Raw genomic sequence first — 27,192 nt, 5'->3', positions numbered from 1 at the left:
ATTGATCCCCCGGGGGGGAAATAAATTCTTACTCTCACATTAGTTTGACTTCTAAACAGAGATGGACCAGTTGTAAAAAATCTGGGCCTATATTGGCGTCTTATCATCACTTCTTTTGGTGTAAGACCTTCTTTATGCCAGTATTTTTCTCCTGTTTGACTGCAAGAATAGATCTGAGTCACTCCATCAGACAACTTCTGTCCACTAAAAAATCTACTACTTGATTCAACTCTTATATGAACTTGATGCAAACATTTCATTGATATGACACGACAGATAAACACTGGTTACTGATTTTCTAATGGCAGCTGTAAATCAGCAGGGCCTATATCAGCAGAAACCAAAGTAAAACTGATTTTTCAGTGCACCCCTACTTCTAAGTAAAGGTATTTTACTAGATAATTACTAGAAAACATCACAACAATTCCATATTTAAAGGCTTTTTAAATTGCTGAACCCTATGTAAAGATAGAGTTTTAAACAAGATGTAAAAATATTAGCTAGTTGAATAATGTTTAGGGTTAGGGATACTGTTAGCTGTCACTTAGTTTAAACTACTTGTATGAATGATACACTATATGGGCTAAAGTATTTTGCTGCTCCTGTTAATTGTGGAGTGTGGAGTGATTATTCATGCTTCTCAAAAGTCTGGGTTTGGTGGATGCTGGGAGGTTACCTGCCTGACTGCACTGTGCCAACTGAAGTTTAGCGGAGGAGATATAATGGCATGGGGCTGTTTTCAAGGTTTGGGTCAGGCCCCTTATCTCCAGTGAGTGCAGTCTTAATGCATCCCAAGACATTTTGGACAACGCTATGCTTCTAACTCTGTGGCAACAGTTTTCCCAATTCAAAATGAGAAGTAATGGTGGTCAGAGCTGAGAACAGTAGCACATCTCAACTTGTCAACTCTTGTTATTGCTTTGATTGAGAGCCCCCTAGCGGCAGGATTATCATACCATATGTAAACTTCAAACACACAGTTCAGCAATTGGATAAAGGGGTCATCTCCATGCCACCAGGCAGCTCTGTTGTTCTAATAGAGATTGACACAGGTTATCTGGCTGCCTTTATTGGCTCCGAAGCTCCACCCATGCAGGCAACAGAGAGCCAGGTAAAGGAGAGTCAGAGGAGGAAAGGGGGATTTTCTACATTAGTAACAATCCTTGCAGACATTTGCTTTATTATTTTGAATCTACTTAAAGAAGACAAACTGTGCTGCTGAATTGGACATGACTACCTTGTAAATATTTTTTTACTAGATTCCCTCTACAGCCAGTAACTCAATCATAAAGTCGCAGCCCGGAAAGCACTGTTGTGATGAACTTGGGTTAGAAATGTCTAAGAGGCTAAAATTTAATTGTGGGGAACAGCTGGATTAGTCCAGGCGATGTATATCCGCCTGTAATGATATTAGAAAGGAGTCTGGAGAGTAGCTTCCAGCACATAGCTCTCAGTTTGATGAGCTAAAGGAAGAGGTGAGTGAGTTAGTTTTGATTACACATGAAAAGGCGTTCTCTGCTGGACCTCCATGCCAGGTTGAGTCCCTGTGAGTCTTTAATTTCATACATATCAGGGTTGCATTAACGCTGAACTAATGGGGTATTTTTGACTCCAAATCATATTTACATTTCTGTATTGGAAATGCTCTCATGTCTGAGGTAATTTGAAGTTTGCGTGATGGTATTAGACATCCAAAATCTCCATTAACTGCTCGGTGAAATCCAGTGTCTCTCCTGGTTACAGAAACCAGAGGGAGGGGTCCTGCACCCATAAAAGTGCTCCTTCAGGCAAGAGAACCACACCCTGCCTGGCTCTCTGCCAGTCCTGCTGCTGGACTGTGACAGCTGTGTGAAATCCAAATTATATCAGATAAATACAAAGCTTTCAAATGCAACATAAAATTCTAGCAGGTTATTTCAAATAGCTTCTACTGTTGTTGGATATATAATGATAAAGTTATGTGTTTTAAACTACACATCGATTGTAAATCTACATGGGCTTTCAAAGGACTTTTGACTGAGACTGATCGATATCCACTCTGAGTACAAATTTCAAATTCATCAGGCCTCCTTATATAGTATTGATTTTGTGCAATGGCTGCCTTGAAAAGAATGTGATTACCTTTTTTCTCCCATCCGTCAGAACAAACAGACACAGCCGTCAGGTAGATCTGCTGTGCATTTACACTTCCACCTTTTTATGGTGCATGACTGAAAGGGCAAAGATATGACAAAGGAGGAGATAGAGAAGAGGTAAAGAGGTATAGGATTTGATGGTAATATTTAATAAGTGGTATTTTTGTTTTTTGCATAAAGTGTCTGCTTTTTGTCATGTATAAACTGCAGATCTGTCAGGCTAATATAGAATTAAAATGATGGAGTGATGCTAGCATTTGATCAAACTTCATTTTAAACAAAGCAGTTTCGTAAATGTCTAATGTACCTTACCTAACCTTTGCAGCTCAAAAATATTGGTGGATTTATAATAAACCACCTTAAATCCTTGGATGACTGATAAACTGTTCTTTGATTTTATAACAATACAGGTTAAATGTAACTATCATTTTTTGGACACTCCTTCTTAAGAGACCCACAAGCTTAGTATTTTATGGAATGATGAAGCACAGCCCCAGGAACTGTCAGAATGCTACTTTTGAGTCCTGGAGAAATGATTCCAGTAATATCCTTTTATCTGTGGGATGCACAATATTGTCAGCATGAGATCAGCAGATGATAAATCAAAAAGTAATTATCAAGCACTGTTTTATCTCAGTTGGTAGTGCAGGCACCCATATACATCAGCTAAAGTCCTTGATGCACCATTTGCAGGATACATAGCCGCAGAATGAATGAATCAGTTTGTGCAGTTTACTGTGGTAGCAGTATTCAACTGGCCTAGCCTCAGGATCCACCACCTACCTAATAAGAAGTCACGACTCAAATTGATGAAAATGTGCATATTACAGAAGCCCTGGGAGTGAATGCATCCAAATACAGTACTAGGCAGAACTTTTAGGCATGTTTTGGCCAAAAAATTGAGGCTGAAGTGAGGTTTGGACATGACGAATAGGCTGCCTGAGGAAACCACTGGGTGAGAAGGAGCATTGACACCTGTTGTGCTCAGGATGTACTTGAAAATAGTCTGTTGAAATGATAAAGTCCAAATCTTTAGGGCAGAGTATGGGGGGGGTTTGACAAGTAAGCATGGCCTAGGGCAGTGCCCTGGAGCAACCCCTACTTGGATCTAAGTAGAGTCGAGCCCCCTCAAGAACCACACAAATTAAAAAATGAGAGACGTCCCCCCCGAATTCATACCTGGGGTCTGGCATCCCGACAAAGGGGTACCAGACCCCAGGTTCGGAACCAATGGCTTAGGGTAGAGGCTGTGCTGGTCATAGGGTTGCCAAAAAGCCACACTTACAAAGGGTGAAAAGACCATCACTGTCAAGCTTGACCTTGGCTATGTGTCAACATGTGTCCACCTCAACTGGCCAAATTTACTAAATATCACTGCAAAACAGAGTAAAATTAATTATATGTCTATTTAGAGCTGTGATACATTGACTCTTTGCAAAATGTTTTGTTTTTCATGACATTCGTGACCCACTGAAAACAGCTCAGTGATCCACTGTTAAGTCCTCACCCATTAATTTGAAACCACTAATTTCAAGCAGAATCAGCAAAACTGTTATCCTCAATAATCAAACTTTAATGTGGGATCTTAGAAGTGAAGTTCTAGGTCTGATGTACAGCTAGTGTAATTTTTTGCACTTAAGAAGAATGTGTTTTGCCTGCCAACCCGTTGTTTAATAAGTAGAATTATTCTTAATTTGAAAGAATAAGCTCCATTAAAGGGCACTTTGCATTCAGTGCTCTATGTTCCTCACTGTCAGCACTGTTACAGTACTATTTGTAGCTCCCAAATTCATTATAATATTTAAATGTTGTCTGTCTTGTTGTCTAGTCTGTCACATTGCTTTATTTAGAGAGGAGGACAGTGGATAGAGCTGGAATCAGGAATGAGAAATTGGGGGAGGGACATGCAGGAAAGGAGCAGCAGGCCGGACTTTAACACCGGCAGCCTGTGTGCATGGGACGCGGCTTAACCACTAGCCCATCTGCGCCTTAGTCTTAGTGTTCCTTATAACAAAACGTGTTTATGTATTAGTACTGATATTTGAATTGATCTCAACATCAGCCCATCTGAGTTTTGAAATGTCAGCATATGACAAAACTTGTATTGTGTGTCCATGATTTATTTTTTACTACTCATCCTCTATTCCTTGTTCCATAATTGGATACATATCATACATAATGTATCAGGGATTTATGTGTAAACTTTTGTGTGGTCAGTGTGTGTTTCCAATGGCATTGTATTGGTTATGTGTGTTCAAAGATAAAAAGATTCATTAAAATATTAGAGGAAAAAATTTGCACATGGCGTCAGAAATCTGGCATAATCATCTTTTACTTGTCAAACTGTTCTGCACACATCGCTACTGCTACAAAAATTCAGTAATAACACCAAACAAGTGTGAAATCATCAATGTATTTTTTCATTGGCAGGTCTGTAGTACTCCCTGCAGGCAGGACCCTGGGTTCAGCTTCACCATAATGTATGCAGCGCCTCTCCAGCAGCACTAAAGTGTACAGTAATTTCCAACCCCTTCTGCCGCCGGGCACTGTTGTGGTTTCTCGAGTGCTGCAGACACAAGAATGTGGAGGTGGTCCTGAATAGTAATAGCTTTGCACGCATTTTCTACATATTGCAGTTGTGCATTGTAGACACAGTAGCAGCAGAGGATTCAGTTACACCGAGACAGTTCTCACACAGAGGTTAGTGTTTGTAGAGCAGCTGAGACTAGGTCGAATGGGGCCACAGTGACATCTAGTGGCTTTGTATTGTTGCTCTGAGGTGATTTGTGTGGCTTCACCAGAATGAGGTTGTAGTCTAGAAAAAATGTGCGTCTCAGTAAAGAAAAATGTGTGCCAAACAGAAGAGAGTTTAGCTTTTTCAGCTGCTCTTATTGAAACATTTAACAGCTTTCCTCAAGCAGAGAATACCCTTCTTCTTCAACTCCAGCCTTGACTGTCTAGGTTGTGTCTGCAGATTAATTCTGATGCTACTTATGTCTCAGAAATCAGAGACACTCAGGAGATAATGTAATCAAACAAGGTCAGCAGGCATTGTGTGATGCCTTGTGTGATTCTTGGACTAAACTGTAGGAAAAGTGATGTGATTAGAAGACTGGCCTTGACAGACAAAAGCAGGAAAGCCAATAGAGTGAACCAAGCATGTGTGGGAGGAGGGAGATCTTGAATGTGGGCGTCATAGTCTGAATCTGAACACAAGAGCTGCAAGCTTAGAAGACCTTGAACACCAAGGATCATCATGAGCCAAGGTTGTGATGATGGTTTTGTGGAAGAGCCTCAAGCACGCGTATACTATTGAACAAGAAAACAATATGGCAAGACATTTTTATCAGGGATTCTGGTGCATCATCTGGCATCAGAACACAAAAAAAGAACAAGAGTTTCCTCATAGGCTTTTCCTGGGAACTGCTGCCAAAAACTGTGCACAAAACCCTGGATGATTCAACAATTAGCACTGTAGAAACAGCATTAACGGGGCTAATTTACTTTTAATTCCTTAGTTGTTTACCTTGCTCCCCTGTTGTTCACAGATAAGGACAGAGTGGGGATACAGGGAGCTCCTTCGCTCCCGTGTGGCGTACACGTTGGGCTGGGCTGCTCTGTTTGAAGTGCCATGGATGGGCCTGTATCTGTCCTCTGCAGCTGGAGTAGAGCGTGTAAGACAGATTTAAAGCTATTCCCACCTCAGCTAAATGTGTAACCTCACAATCACCCTCGGAATAAAGACCTGCCGCTGCTGCTTCAAAATGAAGCTGTTCCAGCAGTGTCAGCTATTGTTCAGCTTGTCTTGTATCAGCTTAGCTCAACTTAATAGCCAATCATCTGTCCAGAGACCGTGCTGAATCGCACTTCCTGGTCAATAAAGATCATATCATTAGCCCACACAAAAAGGGTTAGAGGGTTAACTTCTCTATTTTGTGCTCTTATCTGATTTTAGAAATGCAAATGATGCACATTGAATGCACAATATCCTGTTAGCCGGCCATGCCTTTACTTGCTTCGCTCAATATGAAGCTAATGTAAGTCTTTAACCCTCTGATAGACCCCTGGCTAATGCCATTAATTCCATCCTACACATGATAGATGGACTTTTTTCAAGGGTTCATGGAAGCTATGGCTGATAAATGTAAACCAAACAGCCCTCTGAGCAGCCATCTTCCCTTCAGTAATGCACACACTGGAATGGGAGCGATTTATGTGGTGATCATTTGGGTCCATTGACCTCCTTCTTTAGCTGCTCTACTGCCCCCCTCTCTGTGCAGGGAGAATCACGATGCAGGCCAAGTGCTTTCAGGATGTCTGTATCCTAACAGGGTCTTTGGGTGGAAGCTTTGTAATCACATCGAGTGACTCTCATGACCTCAGACGTGTGTTTTCGGGAAGAGGGTTGCAGCTGGGTGTTGACATCATTGCATCACTTGTCTGCCACCTGATGTAAATTCAATCGCACTGACAGTCCTGCCAAAATGGGGATGATGTATCACACAACAGGCACACCTACCACTCCCTCATCCATCTTCATGGCCTTTCCACAGCCTTAGACAGAGCGTGCCATGATTTTAAATTAAACTAAGATGTTTAATTCATGTGGATTTGTTTTTTCTTACAAATAGCTTTTAAGGGTAGGCAGGATTATCTATAGAGCATCATACATAAATAAACTGAAAAGGCTTCAAAACATTTATAACACTGAGACCATTAAAAGACATGACACTGAGCATAAATGAAACATCAAGGAGTAAATTAATTTAGATATAAAATTAAAAAAGAAGTAAAGACTATAAAAACATTAAAAGTCCAAATAAGCCTAGTATTAAACTAAGAAAATGTGTTTGGTAGATTATTTCTTTGTTGTAACAATGCTTCCTAGAAATAAATCATATACCGTTAAAAGCCTGTATATATTTCCCTTTTAAATTGTGACACATTAGTAAGGAACATGCATTTGTGGGATGAGCAGCAGAGCAGAATATGTAGGTTGTGCCTAGTTGTGCCAGTAGTAGGTTGTGCCCTTGAAAAATTTGCAAAATCTTCTCTGCCAATGCCAGATAGTGTATTTTGCTACTGACTCTTGTTTGGGGTTGTTATCCTGTTATAAACAGGAGCTCAGTAGAGTGTGGAAGAACCACACACAGCCTTAACAGCCTCGCACCTCATCCTGGTCCCACACTGCTGTGGGATGGCATCCCACTCTGTCTTCCCTATATTTTGACCCTACAATCCAACTCCCATAGGGAGAATCACTTAACATAGCATTCCTCTTCATGTTCAGGTTCTAGTGCACGTGTTGCCGACAGCAGTGCAATTGGGCCTGAAGGTGGAGGGCAGTCATGACACTGACACTGTCCTCACCAGTGTCACCATCCTCTGGTTGTTAGCAAATCCATGTTGTCTTAAAGGGGGAGACGTAACAGTACCATGTGTATTTCACAACAATGCAGTTGTGCTAAGAGGCCTTCTGCTGCAAAAGCTCACCTGACAAAATGTCTACATATTATTATGAAAGTAATCTGATCTGCAAACCTAACAGTATTAAAGAGCTCTGAAGTCACTGACTACAGAGTCTTACTTTACCGGCGGGCACACTTACTAGTCCTGACCATTCAGAATAAATTTTGTATAAAGACCCCACATTAGGATTTCCAATTGAATACCCTGCTTTGCCTTTTCAAAGTATTTAGAGGTCCAACCAAATTGTTTGTTTCAGGATTTGAGTTTCACACACATCTGCCTTACCTTCACATTTAGGGATGCCTTTTGGGGAAAAGCAACATTAGTGTTTAGATGTTTTTTCTGAACTGTTCAACAGAGTGCCGGCATCTGTAAATGTCAGCCGGTGTGTTCGTCATTAAGCTGGGCTGTATAGCATTTTGAAAAGGTCACAGTAAGCCAGCGGGGAGAGCAGTCAATGATGCTTGCTGTGCTGTAGCTGAATGTGAGAACCAGCCACTGTTGGCAAAGCTCTGGGACCAGATTTCTCCACTGTCCCAACAGGTTTATACAGACCCGTCTGCATGTTTGAATAGGAATTAACAGGAAACACACTGGATTAAAGATGCAATACATACTACTGATTCAGTGGCCTGCAGAATATAAGCACAGCATTTACATTAAAATTTTTTCAAGTAAGATTTTAAGTCACTCAAAGCTCCTGTATGGCGTCTCAGATGGTAATGAAACAAACTAAATTTTAAGCAGATCTCTCTTTATGACCAACAGGAGCTAAAGAGACTATGAGTGTTAAAACTGATTATTTGGACAGAGCAACTTTTTGTGTCCTGTAAATACTGCCAGGGGGGTGTTCCTCTTTAAAATAAGGCAGAATAGTTGTCTGTGTTTTGTTAAAATAACATCTTTAACATGTATGGGACAGAAAAGAACTGCTTTAACCAAGGGAGTGCTTCTCACAAAAGGCTTTAGTGTTTTTCCTGCAATACTTTTTTATGCACCTATATTTCTTACTGCGAAATACTGAACTCTGATGCATCAATTGAAGCGTGTTTAATAATAATACTTTTTATGGGCTACAATTTACAGAAAAATACGACTTCCTTCAAGGTTGATATGCACCTGCAAAGTATCCAATTGCTGAATGGTTGAAGAATAGTTATGGGTCAAGAAGAAGGGCTGGGGTGTTTTCTGTGGTAGTGTGATTTGTGGAAATGTTTTAAGCAACAGCATCCATGGAATTGACCTTTGACCTCCAGAATGTAATCAGTTTATCCTTGAGTCATTTGGTCAAAATTTAAGGACAATGCCTAAAAATGTCCTTGGGTTATAACACATTTTTCCCTTTTTAACATTTTTAGCATCTATAACTCATTTTCTTACATTTTTTTCAATTTTTCCCCCAATTTTTGCCCATTTTCACCAATTTTTTGCCACTTTTGCCCATTTGAGTCTCTTTTCACTCATTTTTTGCCAAATTTGTAATGTTTTTTCATTTTTAGCATCTATAACTCATTTTCTTACATTTTTTTCAATTTTTCCCCCCATTTTTGCCCATTTTCACCAATTTTTTGCCACTTTTGCCCATTTGAGTCTCTTTTCACTCATTTTTTGCCAAATTTTTAATGTTTTATGACCAATTTTGCCAATTGTAACCTATTTTTGTCATTAATTTTTGCCATTTACCACCAGTTTTTGCCTCTTTTATCCTGCTTTTGGCTATTTTCAATTTTTTTCCCCTTTTTTGCCCCTTCTTGCATATTTAAGCTGCCTTTTTCCATTTTTGCCACTTTTGCCCATTTGAGTTACTCATTTTTTGCCACATTTTTGACCATTTTTACCACCTGTAACTTGTTTTTAATCAATTCTGCCACTTTTTCTCACCATTTTTGCCACTTCTTTGCTGCTTTTGTACCATTTTAGTAGTTTAACTCATTTTTATTGCCACTTTAACCCATTTTCACTTGTTTTTAATCAATTCTGCCACTTTTTCTCACCATTTTTGCCACTTCTTTGCTGCTTTTGTACCATTTTAGTAGTTTAACTCATTTTTATTGCCACTTTAACCCATTTTCACTTGGAAAGGTATTTTTTTTAATAATTTTGGCTCTTTAGTTGAGCAGTGTCGAGTAACACTGCTCTAGGCGGAGGCGCAATAGATATAATCAAATAAAACACAACAAAAAGTTAAAAATTCAACAAGTTGCTCTTGACTTTTATGTGTGCTCTGTGTTACAAGCTGTCAAAAAATGATGGCTTTTTACAAGAAACAAAAAGTTAACTACGAGAAGAATCTGAGTGCTATAGAGATAAAATTATTGAGTATTTAATTAAAAGAAAAAAAGATTTCAACTTAAATTCAAAGAATATGTTCTAACTTCTCCCCTATTATCTACTTATTAATGAATTCCAAATATATTTCAACAATATTGTATTAGGAGGCATCTTTTCTCATGTTTGGTTGTTGTATAGGAAATTCTTACAGTGCATATTTAGCATACAAGTAGAGTAAATTCCAAGTTACATGTTAGGTAAAATGTTATAGTCAAGAAGTCAACATTTCAAGGATTTGGAGAATATGTTTTTTTTTTTAATTATTATTTTTCAAATCTGTCATATTTATGTTAGATTGTGTCTTCACTGTTATGGACCTGTGTGTTTGGTTGTCCTCATTCCCCCTCAGCCCTCATTAAACTCAGGGCCAACCTCTTTTTACGCGCACACCCTGTTTGTTTATGGAGCACTGTGGTTTCACAGCAGCATCACTGTAATTGACAGACGTTGATTTACTGATAATCCTTGGCTCTGCTGTCACTGTGGACCTCGGGAGGAGTGGCTTTGGCTGTCAGCCTCACACGTCCTTGAGTCAAAGCTGCACATTGCCCTTGACACACACACCTCTGTCCCACTTCAACCCCCCCATCTCTCTCTTTCATTACTGCCCCCTTTTTTAAAAAACCTTTTAAAGGCTCACTGCAGACCTGATTTTATTCTGCTGACAAGGCAGACACAATATCACACACAGAGCAAATTTCTGTTTCTGGGGGAAGACCTGTAATTGAACCTTTTTACCTGGTATACAAAATTCACTTTTGCAAAATCTTATTTTATTGTTTCAGAACAGAAATGCAGATAACTTACAACTAGTCTTGACCGGATTACAGTTTGAATAGACTTTCCCTGTGCCATATGTAAGATAGATTATTTTTGGTGACTAAACTGGATAATAAGAGCATTTAGATCAGGTTATATGAAAAAAAAAAACACGTAGTTTCTCTAGCATGCTGCAGTTCACTTCATCTTACACATAGCCTGAGACAAAGTTTATAGGCATTAAAAATAAATGTTGGTTGTGTAGCATTTTAAGGAGTAGCTTTTTAAAGTGTTTTGCTTTATTCTGTAAGCTCTCTGTATGTGTTCATATCTCTGAACAGAGTTATTATGCAGGATGAAAATCAGTAAAACTTTGTAGCTATTCTGTCTCTCCTCTGATCCCATTATTTCTTGATTGGATCTTCACAGACTCAGCACAGTTAGGAAAGAGGAACAACTGACCCCAAATTCCTGTGCAGAAAAGAGACCAGCTGTGTAAACCCCCACATCCTCTTTTCTCAGGTTTATCTCTTCCTCCTTTCTGCTTCGGTTCCCTTTCCCCAAACACCCCACTGACATCTGTGTCCATTAGCACGCTACAAGTATTTCCACTTGTCACATGTGAACAGCACTATGACGGGGTTGGTGAGGATGATGCTTTTAGGAAAGACAGACAGAGGGCCTGCTGAGGTCAGAAATAGGGAAAGAGTGAAGTCTGTGTCTGATGAAGGATTCAAGGGGAGAAATAAAAGGTGTTGGACAGGAAAGGTAGAATATGGGGATGAAGAGAAAGCTCCTGGGAGGTGCATGGCTCTGGCAGCCTAATTGAAGCTCTGTGTGGCTGCAGACGCAGAGCTGTCACTCCAATGAAAAGCCCATTTGCTGCATTTTTCAGGTTGTGTGTTGAATTCTGATGATGTTACAGAAAGCTCAGACCACAGCTCATTTCAGAGACACCCTTGTTCCTGCATGGGGACACACTTTGTATCTGCCTTTCTCCTGCTCCACAGATAACATGGTCAGATCCATTCCACACACGAACACAACATGTGAAGATGAATTATTTTCTTGTGAGGATTTTGTAAATTTGTCAGGCAATCCCATGCATGATGATGTGATATTAGAACCTGCAGGAAGTGTTCTCACTTGTGCATGATTTCCCCTGTTGGATTAGGAGAAGATTATGTCTTCTACCAGAGCAAATAGCTGCGAGCATCTGATGAATTATTTATCATGAATTAAAGCAGGGAGTTATGAAAATATTTATCTAAAAACTAAGCAGAGTAAGATTTTTAAATAAGAATCTGAAACCAACATATTCATGTGCATGGAGGTTTATATCTTATATCCATTCATATCTGAGTTTTTACTTTAATTTAGGTTACTAAATAGAGCACTGACCAGATTCTAACGTGTCCACGTGTGAACAAACAACAGTCAAAAAATAAAAAAAGAGGGGGCAGGAACAACTGCAAGCAAGTGATTGAGATAACTGGCAATGAGTCTTTCACACTGAGGAATTTTAGCCCACTCTTCGCAGAATTGTTTTAATTTAGCCAAATTGGAGAGTTATCAGGCATGAACAGCCCGTTTATGGTCATGCCACAGCATTTTAATAGGATTTAAGTCCAGACTTTGACCAGGCCACTAAAAACCTTCATTTGTTTTCTAAGACATTCAGATGTGGACCTAGGGTCATTGTCCTGCTGCATAACCCAAGAGCGTTTGAACTTGAGGTCACAAAGTGATGACTGGACATTCTCTTCCAGGATTTTCTGGTAGAGAGCAGAGATCATGGTTCCATCAATTAAGACAAGTGGTCCAGGTGCTGAAGCAGCAAAACAGCCCTAGACCATCACATTATCACCGACATGTTTGACTGTTGGTATGATGTTCTTTTATGAAACGCTGTTATTTTTATGCCAAAAGCAACAGGACACAAACCTTCCAAAAAGTTCCACTTTTATCTTGTCAATCCACAGAATCTTTTGCAAAAAGTCAAGATGTTTTTTTTTTTTTGGCAAATGTGAGACGAGCCTTTGTGTTTTGTTTTTTTGGTCAGCAGTGGATTTGGCGTTGGGACTCTCCCATGGATGCCGTTTTTCCCAGTCTCTCTCTTATTTATCATGAAAACTCAGCTTAATTGAGTCATGTGAGGCCTTTATGTCAATCTGAGTTCTTATGCGACCTCCTGCATGAGTCATGGATGTGTTTGGAGTAATGTTGGTTGGCCGGCCACTCCTGGGAAGGTTCATTACTGCTCAAAGTTTTCTCCATTTGTGGGTAAAGGCCCTCACTGTGGTTTGCTGGAGGGCCAAATCCTAGAGATGGCTTTTGTTCTTGAGATTCTTTAGACTGTGGCATTACGTGTTGTGTATTGACATCTTTTAGCCTTCTTCACTTTGTCAGACAGGTTCTATTTCAGTGATCTGTTGATAATTCATTATTTAACAAGGTGGGGCATTTACTTTTTTACATATGGCCACATAGGTTTGGATTGCATTTTCCCTAAGTAAATGAACTCATCATTTAAAAAATATATTTTGTATTACTTGGGTTATCTTTGTCCCTCCATCAGCTGTTTTTATGAGTATCTTCCAATGTTTCAAACCCCAGCAGAAATAAGCCCAGATAAGTAACAGTTGGCACCTGTTTGCTTCTTTGAATGACCTACATCAGAGTCTCTGCTGCAATTTTAATGTGATTAACTCAGAGAAATAAAACTCAGAAAAAAAGAAAAAAATACTTCTGTGTATTTATGCCTAGCAGACAGTTATGCAAAAATGTCGGCCTTGATAAATTGCAGTCATGTATTTATGCTTGTTCAGCAATATTCCCTTGTGGAGCCTCCTTTCAGCAGCATTACTGGTGCGTGGGAAACATTTTGATATTTCATAAGAGGTTCTTTTCTTCCTGTTATTACCATGAGTAATATTCTTTTGAATCATTTATAGCAGGTGTTTCCTTACAAGTTGCTGACAGTACATTTTAGATTCCAACCAACCAAAACTCATGAGTCTACTCCGGTAACTTCAACAACAAGCTGAGGGAAGTCATTTCTAAGGGACAGTTATTCGTCTAATTTTTTTTTTTTTTTTAAATCATGCAGAGGTATTGGTAATGAACATATAGGCACATATTATTATAGTACAGTTAAATTTATTACAAGCATCTGAGCAAATAGAAGAAATATACACTTTCATCAGGATACTGATCACTTATGGACATTATAGACCTCCCTGCCCTCACTTTCATTGTTACTCTTAATCAGATGTTAATGACTGTTGATCACAGCTTTCACTGCAAATGAGCAGCCCAAGATATTGGACAGATATTGATCTGTGCTATAGAGACCGCTTCATACATTTACAAACAAACATGTTTATGCACACATTTGGCAAATATAGCTTTATTCATTTTTCCTATCTATTATACTTTATATATTAAACTTATGACATTTATAATGACTTGATGTCAACTTTTAGCAATGTCAACCTTTTGAAAGCGTATAAACCCAGCCCTGATTGTTTTTTTTCCCTGACAGTATTCTTTTTTATATTTTTGTTTGTTTTGCCTAAAATCAAATTTTTGTATTACCAGCATGTTATGTTTCAGTTGAGCTCTTCTTGCCCAGTATGATCTATGAGACCCTGAGTGAGTTGAGTGAAGCTGGGAATAAAGTCTCAGAGGGAGCCACAGGTGCTGCTCAGTGTGCCATGTAGAAATCATTAGTCAGTCACCATCAATCTGCTTATCCAAGCTAAGACACAATTCATGTGGGGGCTGGTATTTACTGAGCAGGAACCTCCCTTTGATTCCATTGATTGTTTCATGCTGTTTCCAGGCATAAACACACGTTTGTTTTCGGGTTTTTTTGTTTTTTTTAGGTATGCAGAAATAGAAAAGCATAATAGTAGTGGCAGATACATTCAGGATGGCAATTCAAAAGTGCTGAAAACATCATCATTTTTATTAAATGGCCCAAATTATTAGAAAGTCATGCTAGGATACTGAACAAAAAGATACATTCTCATACTTGAGTGAGTCTGTTTGGGAATTAAGTCAGATATCACTTTTTGATTTAAGATTAAAAATTTAAAAAAACACTCCTAACTTACTAGATAACATGCTGTAACATACTATTCTAAAAATAAAAACACAAAATTATAATGCATTATTTATGGGAATGTCCTGATGATATTGGTCTTCACTTCAAAGGAAAGAGAAGAATACCACATTGAACATTTAAAATGTGTTTTTAATATAAATTTGCCTATAAATTAAAGGTGTCATCATTAATGCATTAATCATGATGTGATCAAGGTTTACAAAGAGTGCTTTTGAAAAGAAAAATCATGATTAATCATGTACTTTATTGTCCCTTTCAGCACATTCTGGATGTAAAATAAATTTATTGAGATCAATTTCAGAATTTCTATATTTGTGATTAATTTTCTTTTTCTTTGTCCCTTTTGAAATTCCATTAGTTTGTATTCAAAATTGCTTTTGTTTCATTTAGGATTTATGTACCACCACATACTAAGAGTTTTTGACTTCCTGTCTGGATACAGTGCTGCTTTTATTTTCAAAGGAAATTGGGAACTTCAGGTAGATTGAGTATGATGACAAGGACTTAACCACAAAAAAAAAACAAAACATGTTATAGAATAGGTAAATGTTAGATCACACAAGGTTCAGATGGCTTTTTACTGAGCTGTCTGTGTTTTTTGAGGTGAAATGAGACACTGAGGTGCAGTGGTGGACTTATTTTACATCACTGTTGCTGCAGGTGTTGCTGTCTCTTAACCAAAACATGTTAAAGGAACAAAAAAGAATGTGATTTAAAGGACTAATGCACTAATTATGGACTTTAATCACATCTAAATTGATACATTAATTCAAAAGTCATCTGGGTTTTGCACATTTTTCCAGTCCAAAATCCACACCAATTACTCAAAATTAAAATGAAATTATCAAAATATTATGTGAAAATTCTTCACCCTGCTTTTTAAAGTGTATCATAGACAGTACCCCAACATTTCTACAAAATATTCTCCTCATGTCTCAGTGAAACTTGTTTGTAAAGTCTAAACATCCCATTAAAAAATTTCAAAAATGCATGCAAATTCATTAGAAATGTTTCAAGTAAATCCCCCTGAAACTTCTTTTAAATTCTTATCATATTCTCATAAATGTATAAATACATTCCTCCAAATGCCTTGAAAATTAGGGGAAATTACCCTGAAAAAAAACAAAGAAATTCACTGAAATTTCTGGGAAAATTCTCAAAATTTCAAAGGACACCCCCATAAAAAATCCCAGTCACCCATGAACTTGAATTACTATGAGCAAAGTAACGCAGTGAATGCCATGAGTACCTTTACACCGTAGTAAAGAAGGCTGGAAGCAGCAGAATAAAACAGAGCACACCTTAGATTAGCTTTGACCTTTCTTGTGTATGAAACATGATATTAAATTTTCCTTGCACAACAGGAGTCACGCTGGGCCTGAAAGTTGCCATGGCTTGTGTTGTGGTTACAGGTTGATTGTTCTCAGGTCATGACGGACCTTCAGCTTTTACATCCTCCATCAGCTGGGAGTTCATTCCTCTCATAAAGACTTTGAACTTATCAGTGGGATGAAGGGATGAAGGCCTTGAAAAAGACTAAAACACTCAGCAGCCCTGACTCTGTAAAGGTAGGCTGTGACTGTGTGGAGGGATTTGTGTTGGAGGGAGAGGCTGTAGGAGGATAATAGATAATGACTTTATTTCATCTGGTGGCTTTTTGTGCTACCTGGCAACAGTGATCATTGGCTTTGTGTACATTGTATATGCAGGGCTCAAACCTAAAGGACTGGAGGGTCACTGACTAAGTGCTCTCTTGTTATAGAGTGGGTGCTGTATGCATAATGATGTAACAGCCTTTAAAGATAAAGAGGGAGAACAGACCTCACTCACACACACAGTGAGAACTGAGAGGTAAAAGGGACAATGTTTTTGGATAAAAGCTTTTATATTTGCAAAAACACGACTGGTAGATTTAAGATTCAAATAGGTGTTCAGGTTTTCAACCCACATTTTCAGGAAATATAGTTTCTTTATATCTGTCTAATTCATGTTTTATCCCTTTTATCCCCATTTGTACTGCTGCCTGTCACTTAAACTCTAAAAGGCAAACTTGTGTCATCATTGTAATTTTTTTCTATAAACTAGCTAAACTTTGATTTGCCATTTTAAACAGCTGCCTTTCTCTCTGAAGTTACACTTCCAGATGTCAGATCCTGATAATGTACAATATTTATATGAGGAGAAAAATAAACTTAGCAGAAACAGTAAGGAAAATTTGTGTTTGGTAGATTATTTCTTTGTTGTAACAAGGCTTACTGGCAGAAATCTTAAACGGTTGGAAAGCCTTTATATTTCCCTTGTAAATGGTGCCACATTTGTAAGGAACATGCATTTGTGGGATGAGCAGCAGAGTTGAGTATGTGGGTTGCGCCCATGAAAAATTTGCCAAATCTTCTCTGCCAGTGCCAAACAGCTTATTCTGCTGTTGCTATTGACCTGTTTTGAGCTTCTGGTACCCCAGGTACTCGTTTTGAGCGTGGGCCCTGCTACAGTTGTTAGTAGGTGTCTGCTCCAAGAATCAGCATGCCACATTTGTTCGACTTGATTGAACTTCAAGCTGGTGTTCCGCAAAATCAAGTTGCGGCATTATTTGGAGTGAGACCTAGTACCATCTCCAAAATAAGGGCCAAATTTTATGTAACGGGGGATGTCGAAGCAGGGTGTCCCACGAAGACAACAACACAAGAGGACAGTTTCCTCACCCTGTCAGCACGAAGGAACCGTGGGCTGTCTTCTACAGATTTAAGTCAGTCAAGTTTTGCAGGCCGATGTGGCTGACAGCTCTCTGTCTAGACAATCCAGGACAGACACACAGCCAAGGGCTGCCAGGAGGTCTTCTACAACTGCCCTTAACTGTCAGGCACATTTGCATTTGTTTTGACAATACCTGCTATGGAACATGGATATGTGGAGAAACACCATGTTCAGTGGTGAGTCCAGATTCTGCCCATGGCAGTTGGATTGTTGTGTGGAGAAGATGCAGAGAATGCCATGCTGATTGCTGCTCTGATAGAGTCACATCTTTTGGTGGAGGCAGAGTGATGTTGTGGGGTTGCATTTCCCTCATCTAAAAAAAAACGAGGCTTGTCTTAATTGGAGACAATCTCAATGCAGAGATTTATCAAATCAGACTCTGAAACCAGTGGCAATCCTATAACTGACCAGGCTGTTGTGGCTGTGTATGGTTCTTCCACACTCTACTGAGGCTCCTGTTTGTTGAATGAATAAGTTGTTGAATTGCTAATATGTTTTGTTTCTTCAGACTTCAATAATCCAGTCCACCAAACAGTCGATTTGGCACACTTTTCTTGAATGCAACCCACATACTCAGCTCTGCTGCTCATCCCACAAATGCATGTTCCTTACAAATGTGGCATCATTTAAAAGGGAAATAAACAGGCTTTCCAACAGTATCAGCGTACTGAAGAGGACCTACGTGTCGAAACGCATCCGTTGTGCCCTGTTAGCCTGAGTAAACTTTTGAAAAGGACATTTTGAGTGCTGACGTTCCTGTTTCCTTAATGTTTGCTGAAAGGATATTTTTGAGTTCCAGCTTATCCAAAGTCATGAGTTCACTTGCATAACTAAAGCAAACTAAGAACGCTTCCAAGAAATACAGATGCAGTTTAGTGATTATGACATCCTTATAACAATATGTTTTACCATGCTGGCTTTAGGATAATGTAAAATTAAAAGGGATTATTAATTTATCAGAGAGTTTCTATCTCAACGTGAAGATTTTGTCAATAAACACAATATTTCCTCTTCTCTTTCAGAGTAATCAGTACAACCTCCCATCCCATGATGCCCTGGCACAGATTCTACCACATAACCACCTACTCTCCAAAGGAGCAATGCCTGCCGTCCACAGGGAAACCATACAAGATCAAAGGAGAGCAGAGAGGCTGTCACATTCAAACAGACCAAACATCAACAACACCTATCAGATACAGCATCCACATAAACGGTAATGCATCCAACATGCAAGAAGAATTTATTCTTTATCATTTCACCATTAAGTTGTTTTTTATGTGTTCTTGCCATAGACCTCCCCTGCATGACTTTAAAGACGATCATGGCATGACAGAGATCAGCAGCCTCCAAAACAAGGTGGTTAGAGCTAATTGACATTTAGAGTCATGAATCAATGACAAATGCAATCCCAACTGTCACGTTTAGTTAGTGAACAGTGAGACAGAGTCTGATGTTGTCAGATAATTTAAGCGCACACACAGTTGGGACTGAGTAGGAAATCATGAAATAAATTAATGCTCCTCACTGTAGCAATAGTGGATAAGGAAAAATACAATCAGTTGTCAGTCTTTCAGCTCCACCCAGCTGTCTTCTGTCTGTAATACAAGTGTCCTAAAGTGAGAATATGTATGATAGCGAGGCCACTGTAATGTCTTCAAATAAAAGAAAATGACAGGAACCTCCAATTTGGAGAAATGAAATCTTTGATTTTTGACAGATGATGGGACTTTCCACTCTCATCATGGGGTGCCACCCTTCCCATCATGCCTTTAGGCCCCCCAGCAGAGACACCATCTCATCTATAGTCATGATTGTCACCTCGCTTCTGCCCTTTCAATTAGATGCTCAATTTCACCCCCTCAGTCCCATGGGAGCCACAACAACACCATCCGAGATTGGACTCCCCTAATCGTCCCCCCTCCTCATACATGCAGCTGGACCCCTACTCTCTGACTCCATTCTATTCTGTCTATTCAAAACGCCTGTGAAGGAGTACAATGGGCTGCAATACGCATGTGCCTGTCACAGAGAAATGTCTAGATAACAGCTCTGTAACAGTTTTATTCCCAGACAGCAGCCCTGCTGGAAGCTAAAATTAGTGAGGAATATTTTAGAGTGTAATAGGAATGGGAAATTAAAGGAGACCATGTACTTGGGCATTCTTAAGGATTCATTCATTGTTAAGGAATGCTTGAAAAAAGCATTTCTTTACACATAATCTCATTGTAAATACATTTGACATGATTTTTCTGGTACAAATCAGACATTGGGCTTTAAGGAACGAACAGTTTTCTGAATATTCAAGTAGAATTTATCCCAAAATCCCCAAGTCAAAGCACCCATGACTAAAGAATTTCACAGGCTGTCTTTCCCTTGTCTAGTCATGTCAGTTTTTCATGTTATGTGATTATACCAACAAGACAAATCCATTATTCATTGAACGCTGATCATGGCAGAGAGTATATATGATATGTTTGCTGTCTGGATGTTCTTAGGTTCTCCTATGTTCAGACTTGGCTTGTTAACTGCAGCTCTTTCAGCAACGCTGAAAGAAAGAGCTGAAGAGACATCTAGTGGTGATCGCGTAAAACCATCTAGAGACTAGTTAGTCTATGGATGTTAGCTAGAAGTTTTTAGTAATATAATGTGTTGTGTTTTTGTCCTTGAGCCACACTGGTTTGCCATTTTCAACATCAGAGACTTGAATATATTTTGCAATGGAGAGAGAGAGAGAGAGAGAGATTTAACTTGTCTTTACTCTTTAAAAATGCCTTGATGGCAGTAATGACACTCAAAGAAGTTTCATGTAGCTTCACAGATATTTGTTAAAAAATATAACTGGTTCAGAATTGACTAGGTTCTAAAATATTGTTACTTTTGTTATCCAAGATTAGTTTATTTATCTTAATATTCATTCAGATCTTTCAAAGCAGCGCTGGACTGAAGTCAGACCCACATACAGAGTTTTCAAGTTTACCAGATCTGGATCACCCATACTCTAAATGGGACTAAAAATCTCAGAGTACGCCATTGGAAATCAATATAGATGTGTAAGGTATAGAAAGCATACATTTTCATGACCAATAACTCATTTCATCTGACAAAGAAAAAAAGGATAAACATCAGAAAAAAATGGTATGCAGTGTTCAATAAGTGATGTAACACTTAAACCACCTTTGGCTTTGTAATTGGTGTTAACAGATGTACCATACATTTTCATGACCAATTATTAAGGCAGATATTTTTCATTTGGACAGTTATAAGCGTTTTATGTTAAGGGTAATTGATCAAGTTAATTAGTTAAAAAGTGTGCTACTTTGGTTCCTCTGCAAAGGCTCTGGCTTTATTTTCCACTCTCCATGATCTCACCAAGTGTCCTGTATATCACACAATCTGATGAGTTTAGATGTCACGTGAGTACTAACCAATCAACACATAAGCCTGGGTACCACTGACAGAGAGAATGGCACTTATATCCTACTGTTCTGTGTAGATAGAGCTAGGGCTAAATTATTTATTTTACTTATTTTTTTTTACCATGAAATTTGATGTTTGCCACAGTAACTGTACATCATAATTAATGAATATCTGTTCCAAATATCATTTATTATTCTCATGAGCTTCTAATAATCCGTCTCAGCCATGAAAAACCAATATCTGTCAGCCCTTAATATCTACTTCATCTGATATTTGCTCATTAAGGATATGCTATTTCAATTTTACAAAGATAGCATTAATTAGATAAAAACTGCTCTAAATTTTAAGGGCTATCCTTTGATTATTTCAACATGATAATTCCCAGGGTTTCTGAAGTTAAGTGATATTATTATCCCCTGTTGTCACATTTAAAATTTGACCATTTTGCTTTTAACTTTAGATGTTTATACAGTCTTCAACTAAAGGTAATTGACTTTCTATCTGGATACAGACTTGCTTTTATTTAGAAAGAAAATAAGGACCTTTGGGTAGCTCAAAGATTATGATATTAACTTAACCTCACAAAAAGGAACTTGTTATTGACTGAAAAGGAAATAAGGGAACAGTGAAAAGGTAAATGTTTGATAAAACAAGGTGCAGATGACTTTCAACTTGTCCACTGAGTTGAATAAGTTTTTTTGAAGTGAAATGAGACATTAGAAAGCAGTGTTACCTTAATTTGACATCACTGCGGCTGCAGGGAGATGTTGCAGTGGTAAAGCTGCAAATTATGTTGAAAGGGACATTAAATAATAGAGTTAATGGGATATTAAAAAATTCAATAATTATGGACCTCAATTACTTGCTATTATTGCTTTAATGCTGACAGACCCATTATTTTTAAAACCTTTTTTTGTTACCAAATTTCTTTTTTTTAATCTATCCACAGTGAATGTATCCCTTTGCAAGGATCTGGTTAGACATGAGTGAGTTTAGAAATTTGAGCGACACAATTATAAGATTCAGTAATCTGATCAGATTACTTTTCATTAACTAATGAAGTAAGGATTCCTCGATTAAAAATGCCCACTTCAGCACAGTCCTTGTCTGTCCTCCAGGAGTTTGAAAACTACCGCACGGCCATGAGTAAGATGGCAGAAGATATCATAGTGCTGAGGACACAGGTGGTGACATTGGAGGCAGAAAACAGCCAGCTTCGCATTGACCTGTCGGTCCACCAGGATGTCCTGAATGACACTGACACCATGACCAAGGCAGACATTTCTAAACATACAGGTAAGCCACTGCAGATTAGTGTGGTTGTCCACACTATGTTTTATACTAATGTCCATCTTACCTTATGTGATCCTGGAACAACACCCTACAAGAGCAACAGCTGACATTTTTTCTACTCACTAAAAGTTAAGATTCAAAGTAGATAGTGGTCTTTTAGAAAGTTTAATATTCACCGATTCAGCTGTCATTGCAGATTTAAGGGAATTTTCTTTGCACATAAAGCAGTAATGATGAAGATGACTCACTGTGTGCTTTATAAATCCTTGTGAGGGTCTAGTCTATTCCCAGGCTGACTGTGACGCTTCATGATAAGACAGCTCATTTAGGCCATGGACCCTGATAAGCTGTGTAGGTGGTACACTTCTTATCTCCTGAAGGACAGTTTGTGACCCTCAGAGAAAGGATGTTCCTGGTGGTCTGTCTGCTGGCAGCAAAGGAAAGGAGCCAAACAGAGATAAACTCAAACAGAAAATCAATTAGGTCTCAAAAGTTTTACTTCTGAGTGTTTTGTCCGAGCTGTTAAAATATCCAAGCCTGAGAGCTGACCTGTTTATTTCTCTGAATTTAATATACCATTGACATATACAGTATGTTTAGTTTTTTAAATATCAACTGTTTCTCCTAATCTGGGATAAACTTAGCTGCCCTTTTTTAAGTTTCAGACTTTTTTCATTTGTAAAAACAGTTAAATATGTGAATCATTACTCAGATTAATGAGCTGTCTTTGTTGTCCTTGTGTTTTTTGGAAGCCTCTCTGAAGTGCAAGGTTACAAGTGAGATCAGTGATGCTGCCAAGCAGAGGGAAAGGATCCAACGGCTGCAGAATAACCTCATCAAGGTGAAAATCTACATTTTCACACATTGCACTAATTAAAATCATGCAACTAAACATGTATTTTCTCTTTTCCTCTTGTACAAAACCAGAATTGAGTTTTATTGCCAAGTACATTTTGGTGTTTTGGCGCAAAATAAATAACATATAGGAAGATACAATACGATATCTGATAATTAAATATGATGTTGTACAATAGAATCTGTCATTAGACATGACAATAACATGATGATAAAATAGGACACGATACATATCATACATGATGATACTTAGCAAAACGATACAGTACGTTATTTATGGTGTGAATAATAGGAGGATACAATAAGATATGTCATGATACTTGACAACAACATAACGATGAAATATGGTATAATGATGAGATACAATCAATCAATCTTTGTTTGTATAGCATCATCTCTTAACCAAAGTTATCTCAAAACACTTTTCAAAGAGGGCAGGTCTAGACTGTACTCTCTTTTGTGGCCTATTCTAATAAAGACCAGCACTAATCACCGCGAGTACAGCTATAGCAGTATTTAGCCCCATTGCAGTGGCAACAAAAGCCTTCACTTTAATGGGCAGGAATGTTGAGCAGACTAGACTCATGTTGGCAGCCATCTGCCGAGGCCACGATGAGGTTGGAAAGGGCTTGTAGGAGGGGTAGGGTTGGGTGAAAAGAGGAGGAGGAGAGGGACAAGAGAAACAAAAAAACAAAAAATGAAAGACAAATTTATGGCTGTCACGGCTATAAAAGTATCTCACATTTTAGATAAAATTGCTCGAACTTTATTAATGATGGTAGCAATATGGGAAAAATTAGCAGTAACAGCTATGATTGATAGATAACAAGCAATGTAATGTGAGCATTAGAAGCTAGGATGATCATGAAATAGAGAGAACTATTATTAATAAATATAGCAATAAAGTAGAGCTGCTCTTAGATTCAGTTTACCTGTTCTAATAATGATAAAAGAAGTAAGGATGATGTTGATAGGAGAAGCATTTGTAGATTTATTCATAGTGTTTTTAACAACGGATTATGAGTTTTAATATGATACTGCAAGACATACAATGATAGGACACAAAATGATACAAGATAATATATGACTATATAAAATGTGATGATATGACACCTGATAGGGTATGGTTCCATATGATACATTATGTCATAATACATGACAATAATATGAAAATATGGCACAATGTAATATGATATAATACAATATTTATGCATGGTGATATAACACGATATGTGATAGCATGATACCATACAATATGTGATAATACAACACCTGATGATGAGATAAGATGTTGTGCAAAATGGTACAATTATGTCATAATGCATAACAATAATATGACGATATGTAATGATACAGTCCTTAACTATACATGGAGGTACAATATGATATGATACCAAACCATATGACAGGGTGCGATACAATTTATTGTCTCCTTTAGGAAATTTGTCTTGAATTCCAGCACTGCATACATTTAGCTGCTTAATACACACAATCTATAGACACAAACATGTCATAGTTAAATAGAGAATCACATTCAGTCTATCACAAACAGCAAACATATATTTTACACTGTCTATATTGCACAAGATAGATAACCACAACATAAATAACTAAACAAATAAAAAATATAAGGACAACATAAGGCTACCCATACAGTCTCAAGGAACATTATTTACAATTTTGTTCCGGGTAGGCAGAAATGACTTTTTAAACAGTTGAGTTTGCATTGTATGTGCTGTGCAGAAAAATGACAGCGAGAAGGAGCTGTTGAAGCTCCAGAGAGCCCATAAGCAGCTGCAGGAGGATCACCAGAGTCGCCTGGCAAAGATTGCAACTTTAGAGGCTACAGTGAAACAGCAGGAAAAGGTCAGCTAAATCATTGACTCTGCTGTAATTTTAATACTAACTGTACAACAGGGAGTTTTAAATTGTGTAAACTTTTGCCTTAAAAAAAATTCAAGGTCATTGAGAAGATGGAGAAAGCTTTGGATAGCAAAGCTAGAGAAAATAATCAGCAGAGTGGCAGCAAAAGGCTGGCAGTGAGGAAGCAAAGAGGTAGGAGGACTCAGTGAAGTAAGAAAAAGTATGTGTCACCAAAAACATTGGTTGTAACCATTTCTTGTCTTCATGCTGTGTAGATGAGAGTGGCAAAAGGAAGGAGATAGAGACGGCCTTGGCAGCAGAAAATAGTCATCTCAGAGGAGAGCTGGACAGAATTCAGCAGCAGTGTAACCCAGCAATTAAACAACAGTCAGACCAGGTACTCCGACTAAACATTTAACACAAAAGTGTACAGACAGAGTCAAATGTAGTATTTGAATTCAAATTATGTAAACTGTTGTAAAATGTTTTAGTTTATTAGAAAAATTAAGGACTGAGTCATGAATATTTGATAAATATTCTTCTTTTGGCCCAAACTTTGTGATACAGTTATTGAAATATCAAATTCTTAAGTCAGAAAAGTTGTAAATCTATGATGTCATCCTCAGACAAGAGACATGATGCCAATCCAGGAGAAAATGATTTTACTCCAGAAAGTGGAACAGGCTGAGGCAAGAGTCCAAACACTGGAGGCCCAGGTAAATAAACCAGGAAAAGTTCAACTCTTGGACTTTATAAGTCAAGTCAAACTTTTATACCGCAGTTTGGATACAGTGAACGTGAAGTTCCATTTGTGCTGACCTGCTTGCAACTTGGACTTATGCACTGCTGCTGCTATTGTGTTGTATCGTTTTCTCATCATGTTTTTTTTTATGTTACTATTGGGCAATATGGGTACCAGCTACATGTATTGTTTGCGTTTTCATTGGTATGTGCTACTCTGTGTACAAGTAGATTGTTGTTGCTTATTGTTCTTATGTATTACTACGGTCGCATCTATAGTTGTACAGCACTTGGAGTCCAAGACAAATATTCCTAAGGAGGCACTATAGTCTGTCGTGTCATATCATATTCAGTCAGTCTTTCTTTGTGTAGTATCAATTTATAGCAAATGTTATCTCCTTAACAAATGGGCAGGTTTAAACTACACTGTTACATTCTTTACAGAGACTAAACATTAATAAATTAGGGCTGCACAACGTTATCTGCATAATATCTGGAACACAGGAAAATTTCCTGCCAAACTTCCCACCAACAACTACAGCTGATGTATCAGAAGTTCATAGAGTTTTAAGAACTATATACAATACTGTGCAGAACTTTTAGGCATGTTTGGGCCAAAAATTGAGGCTGAATTAAGGCATAGATGTAGCGTATAAGCTGCCTGAGGATACCATCAGGCAGAAAGGAGGATGAACCTTGCATATTCCCAAGGGAAAGGGAAAACAATCTGTTGAAAAAATAAACAAAGACCTTGAGAGTAGAGTAAGGGGTGGATTTGGCAAATAAGCAGGGCCAAGGGAACTGTCTGGGCGGGTAGTAGGGTTGTGTGTGCTATGGATGTCCCAAGTGCCCAAAACCTCTTCAGGCATATTACCAGATGTGAAAAGGCCCCCGACAAAAGAGATGCCGTCAAACTTGACCTTGGCTGACGAGCAACACATGTCGACATGTATCAAGCTTGACTCTGGCCACCCTCCCAGCTCTCCAGTCCCAACTTGTGGCCCATCAGGCCCCATGATGATTCCTTAGTCCCCTTCATGTCTAAAACTTATGCACATGACTGTATATATCAGGAAAATTAGTTTGAAAATATAGCAGATCAGATGTTGTTAAAGTCCAATATCATGAACCCCTAACATTAATCCACAATGAGCATAGCACGGAGCAACATTTAGCAAAGTTTGAGTGGGAAAGGAAAAACTGCCTTTTACAAGGCAGGCATTCTGTATTTCCATTATCTTATGGAGTCTTACAGTTTTGTATTCATAGTTAAGAGGATGTCTTCTCTTTTTTGCATGTAAACAGCTGGAGGAAAACGCAAAGCAATGGGGGAAACAAAAACAAGAAATGCTGACCAAACTGAGCGAGCACAGGCATGGCTTTGTCCGGACATCCACCACAATCTTTCACAACGGACAACCACTGATTTGAGAGCAGAACGCAAAC

At 38.4% G+C, this 27,192-nt stretch overlaps 1 protein-coding gene across 1 annotated transcript; it reads left to right on the top strand.

Moving 5' to 3' along the window:
* Positions 1-1,009: 1,009 nt before the first annotated feature.
* Positions 1,010-27,192, top strand: ccdc33 (coiled-coil domain containing 33). The gene is made up of 11 exons (XM_041794655.1): positions 1,010-1,111; positions 5,684-5,809; positions 18,600-18,790; positions 18,870-18,936; positions 22,113-22,290; positions 23,040-23,128; positions 24,886-25,008; positions 25,104-25,197; positions 25,281-25,402; positions 25,632-25,721; positions 27,052-27,192. The coding sequence occupies exons 1-11, from the start codon at positions 1,010-1,012 to the stop codon at positions 27,175-27,177; spliced, it is 1,308 nt and encodes a 435-aa protein (XP_041650589.1). The 3' UTR covers positions 27,178-27,192.

This window comes from Cheilinus undulatus, linkage group 9, assembly GCF_018320785.1.
Source record: "Cheilinus undulatus linkage group 9, ASM1832078v1, whole genome shotgun sequence".
NCBI lineage: Eukaryota > Metazoa > Chordata > Actinopteri > Labriformes > Labridae > Cheilinus > Cheilinus undulatus.
The sequence above is the reverse complement of the archived record's forward strand: the minus strand, read 5'-3'. Positions and strand labels throughout refer to the sequence as shown.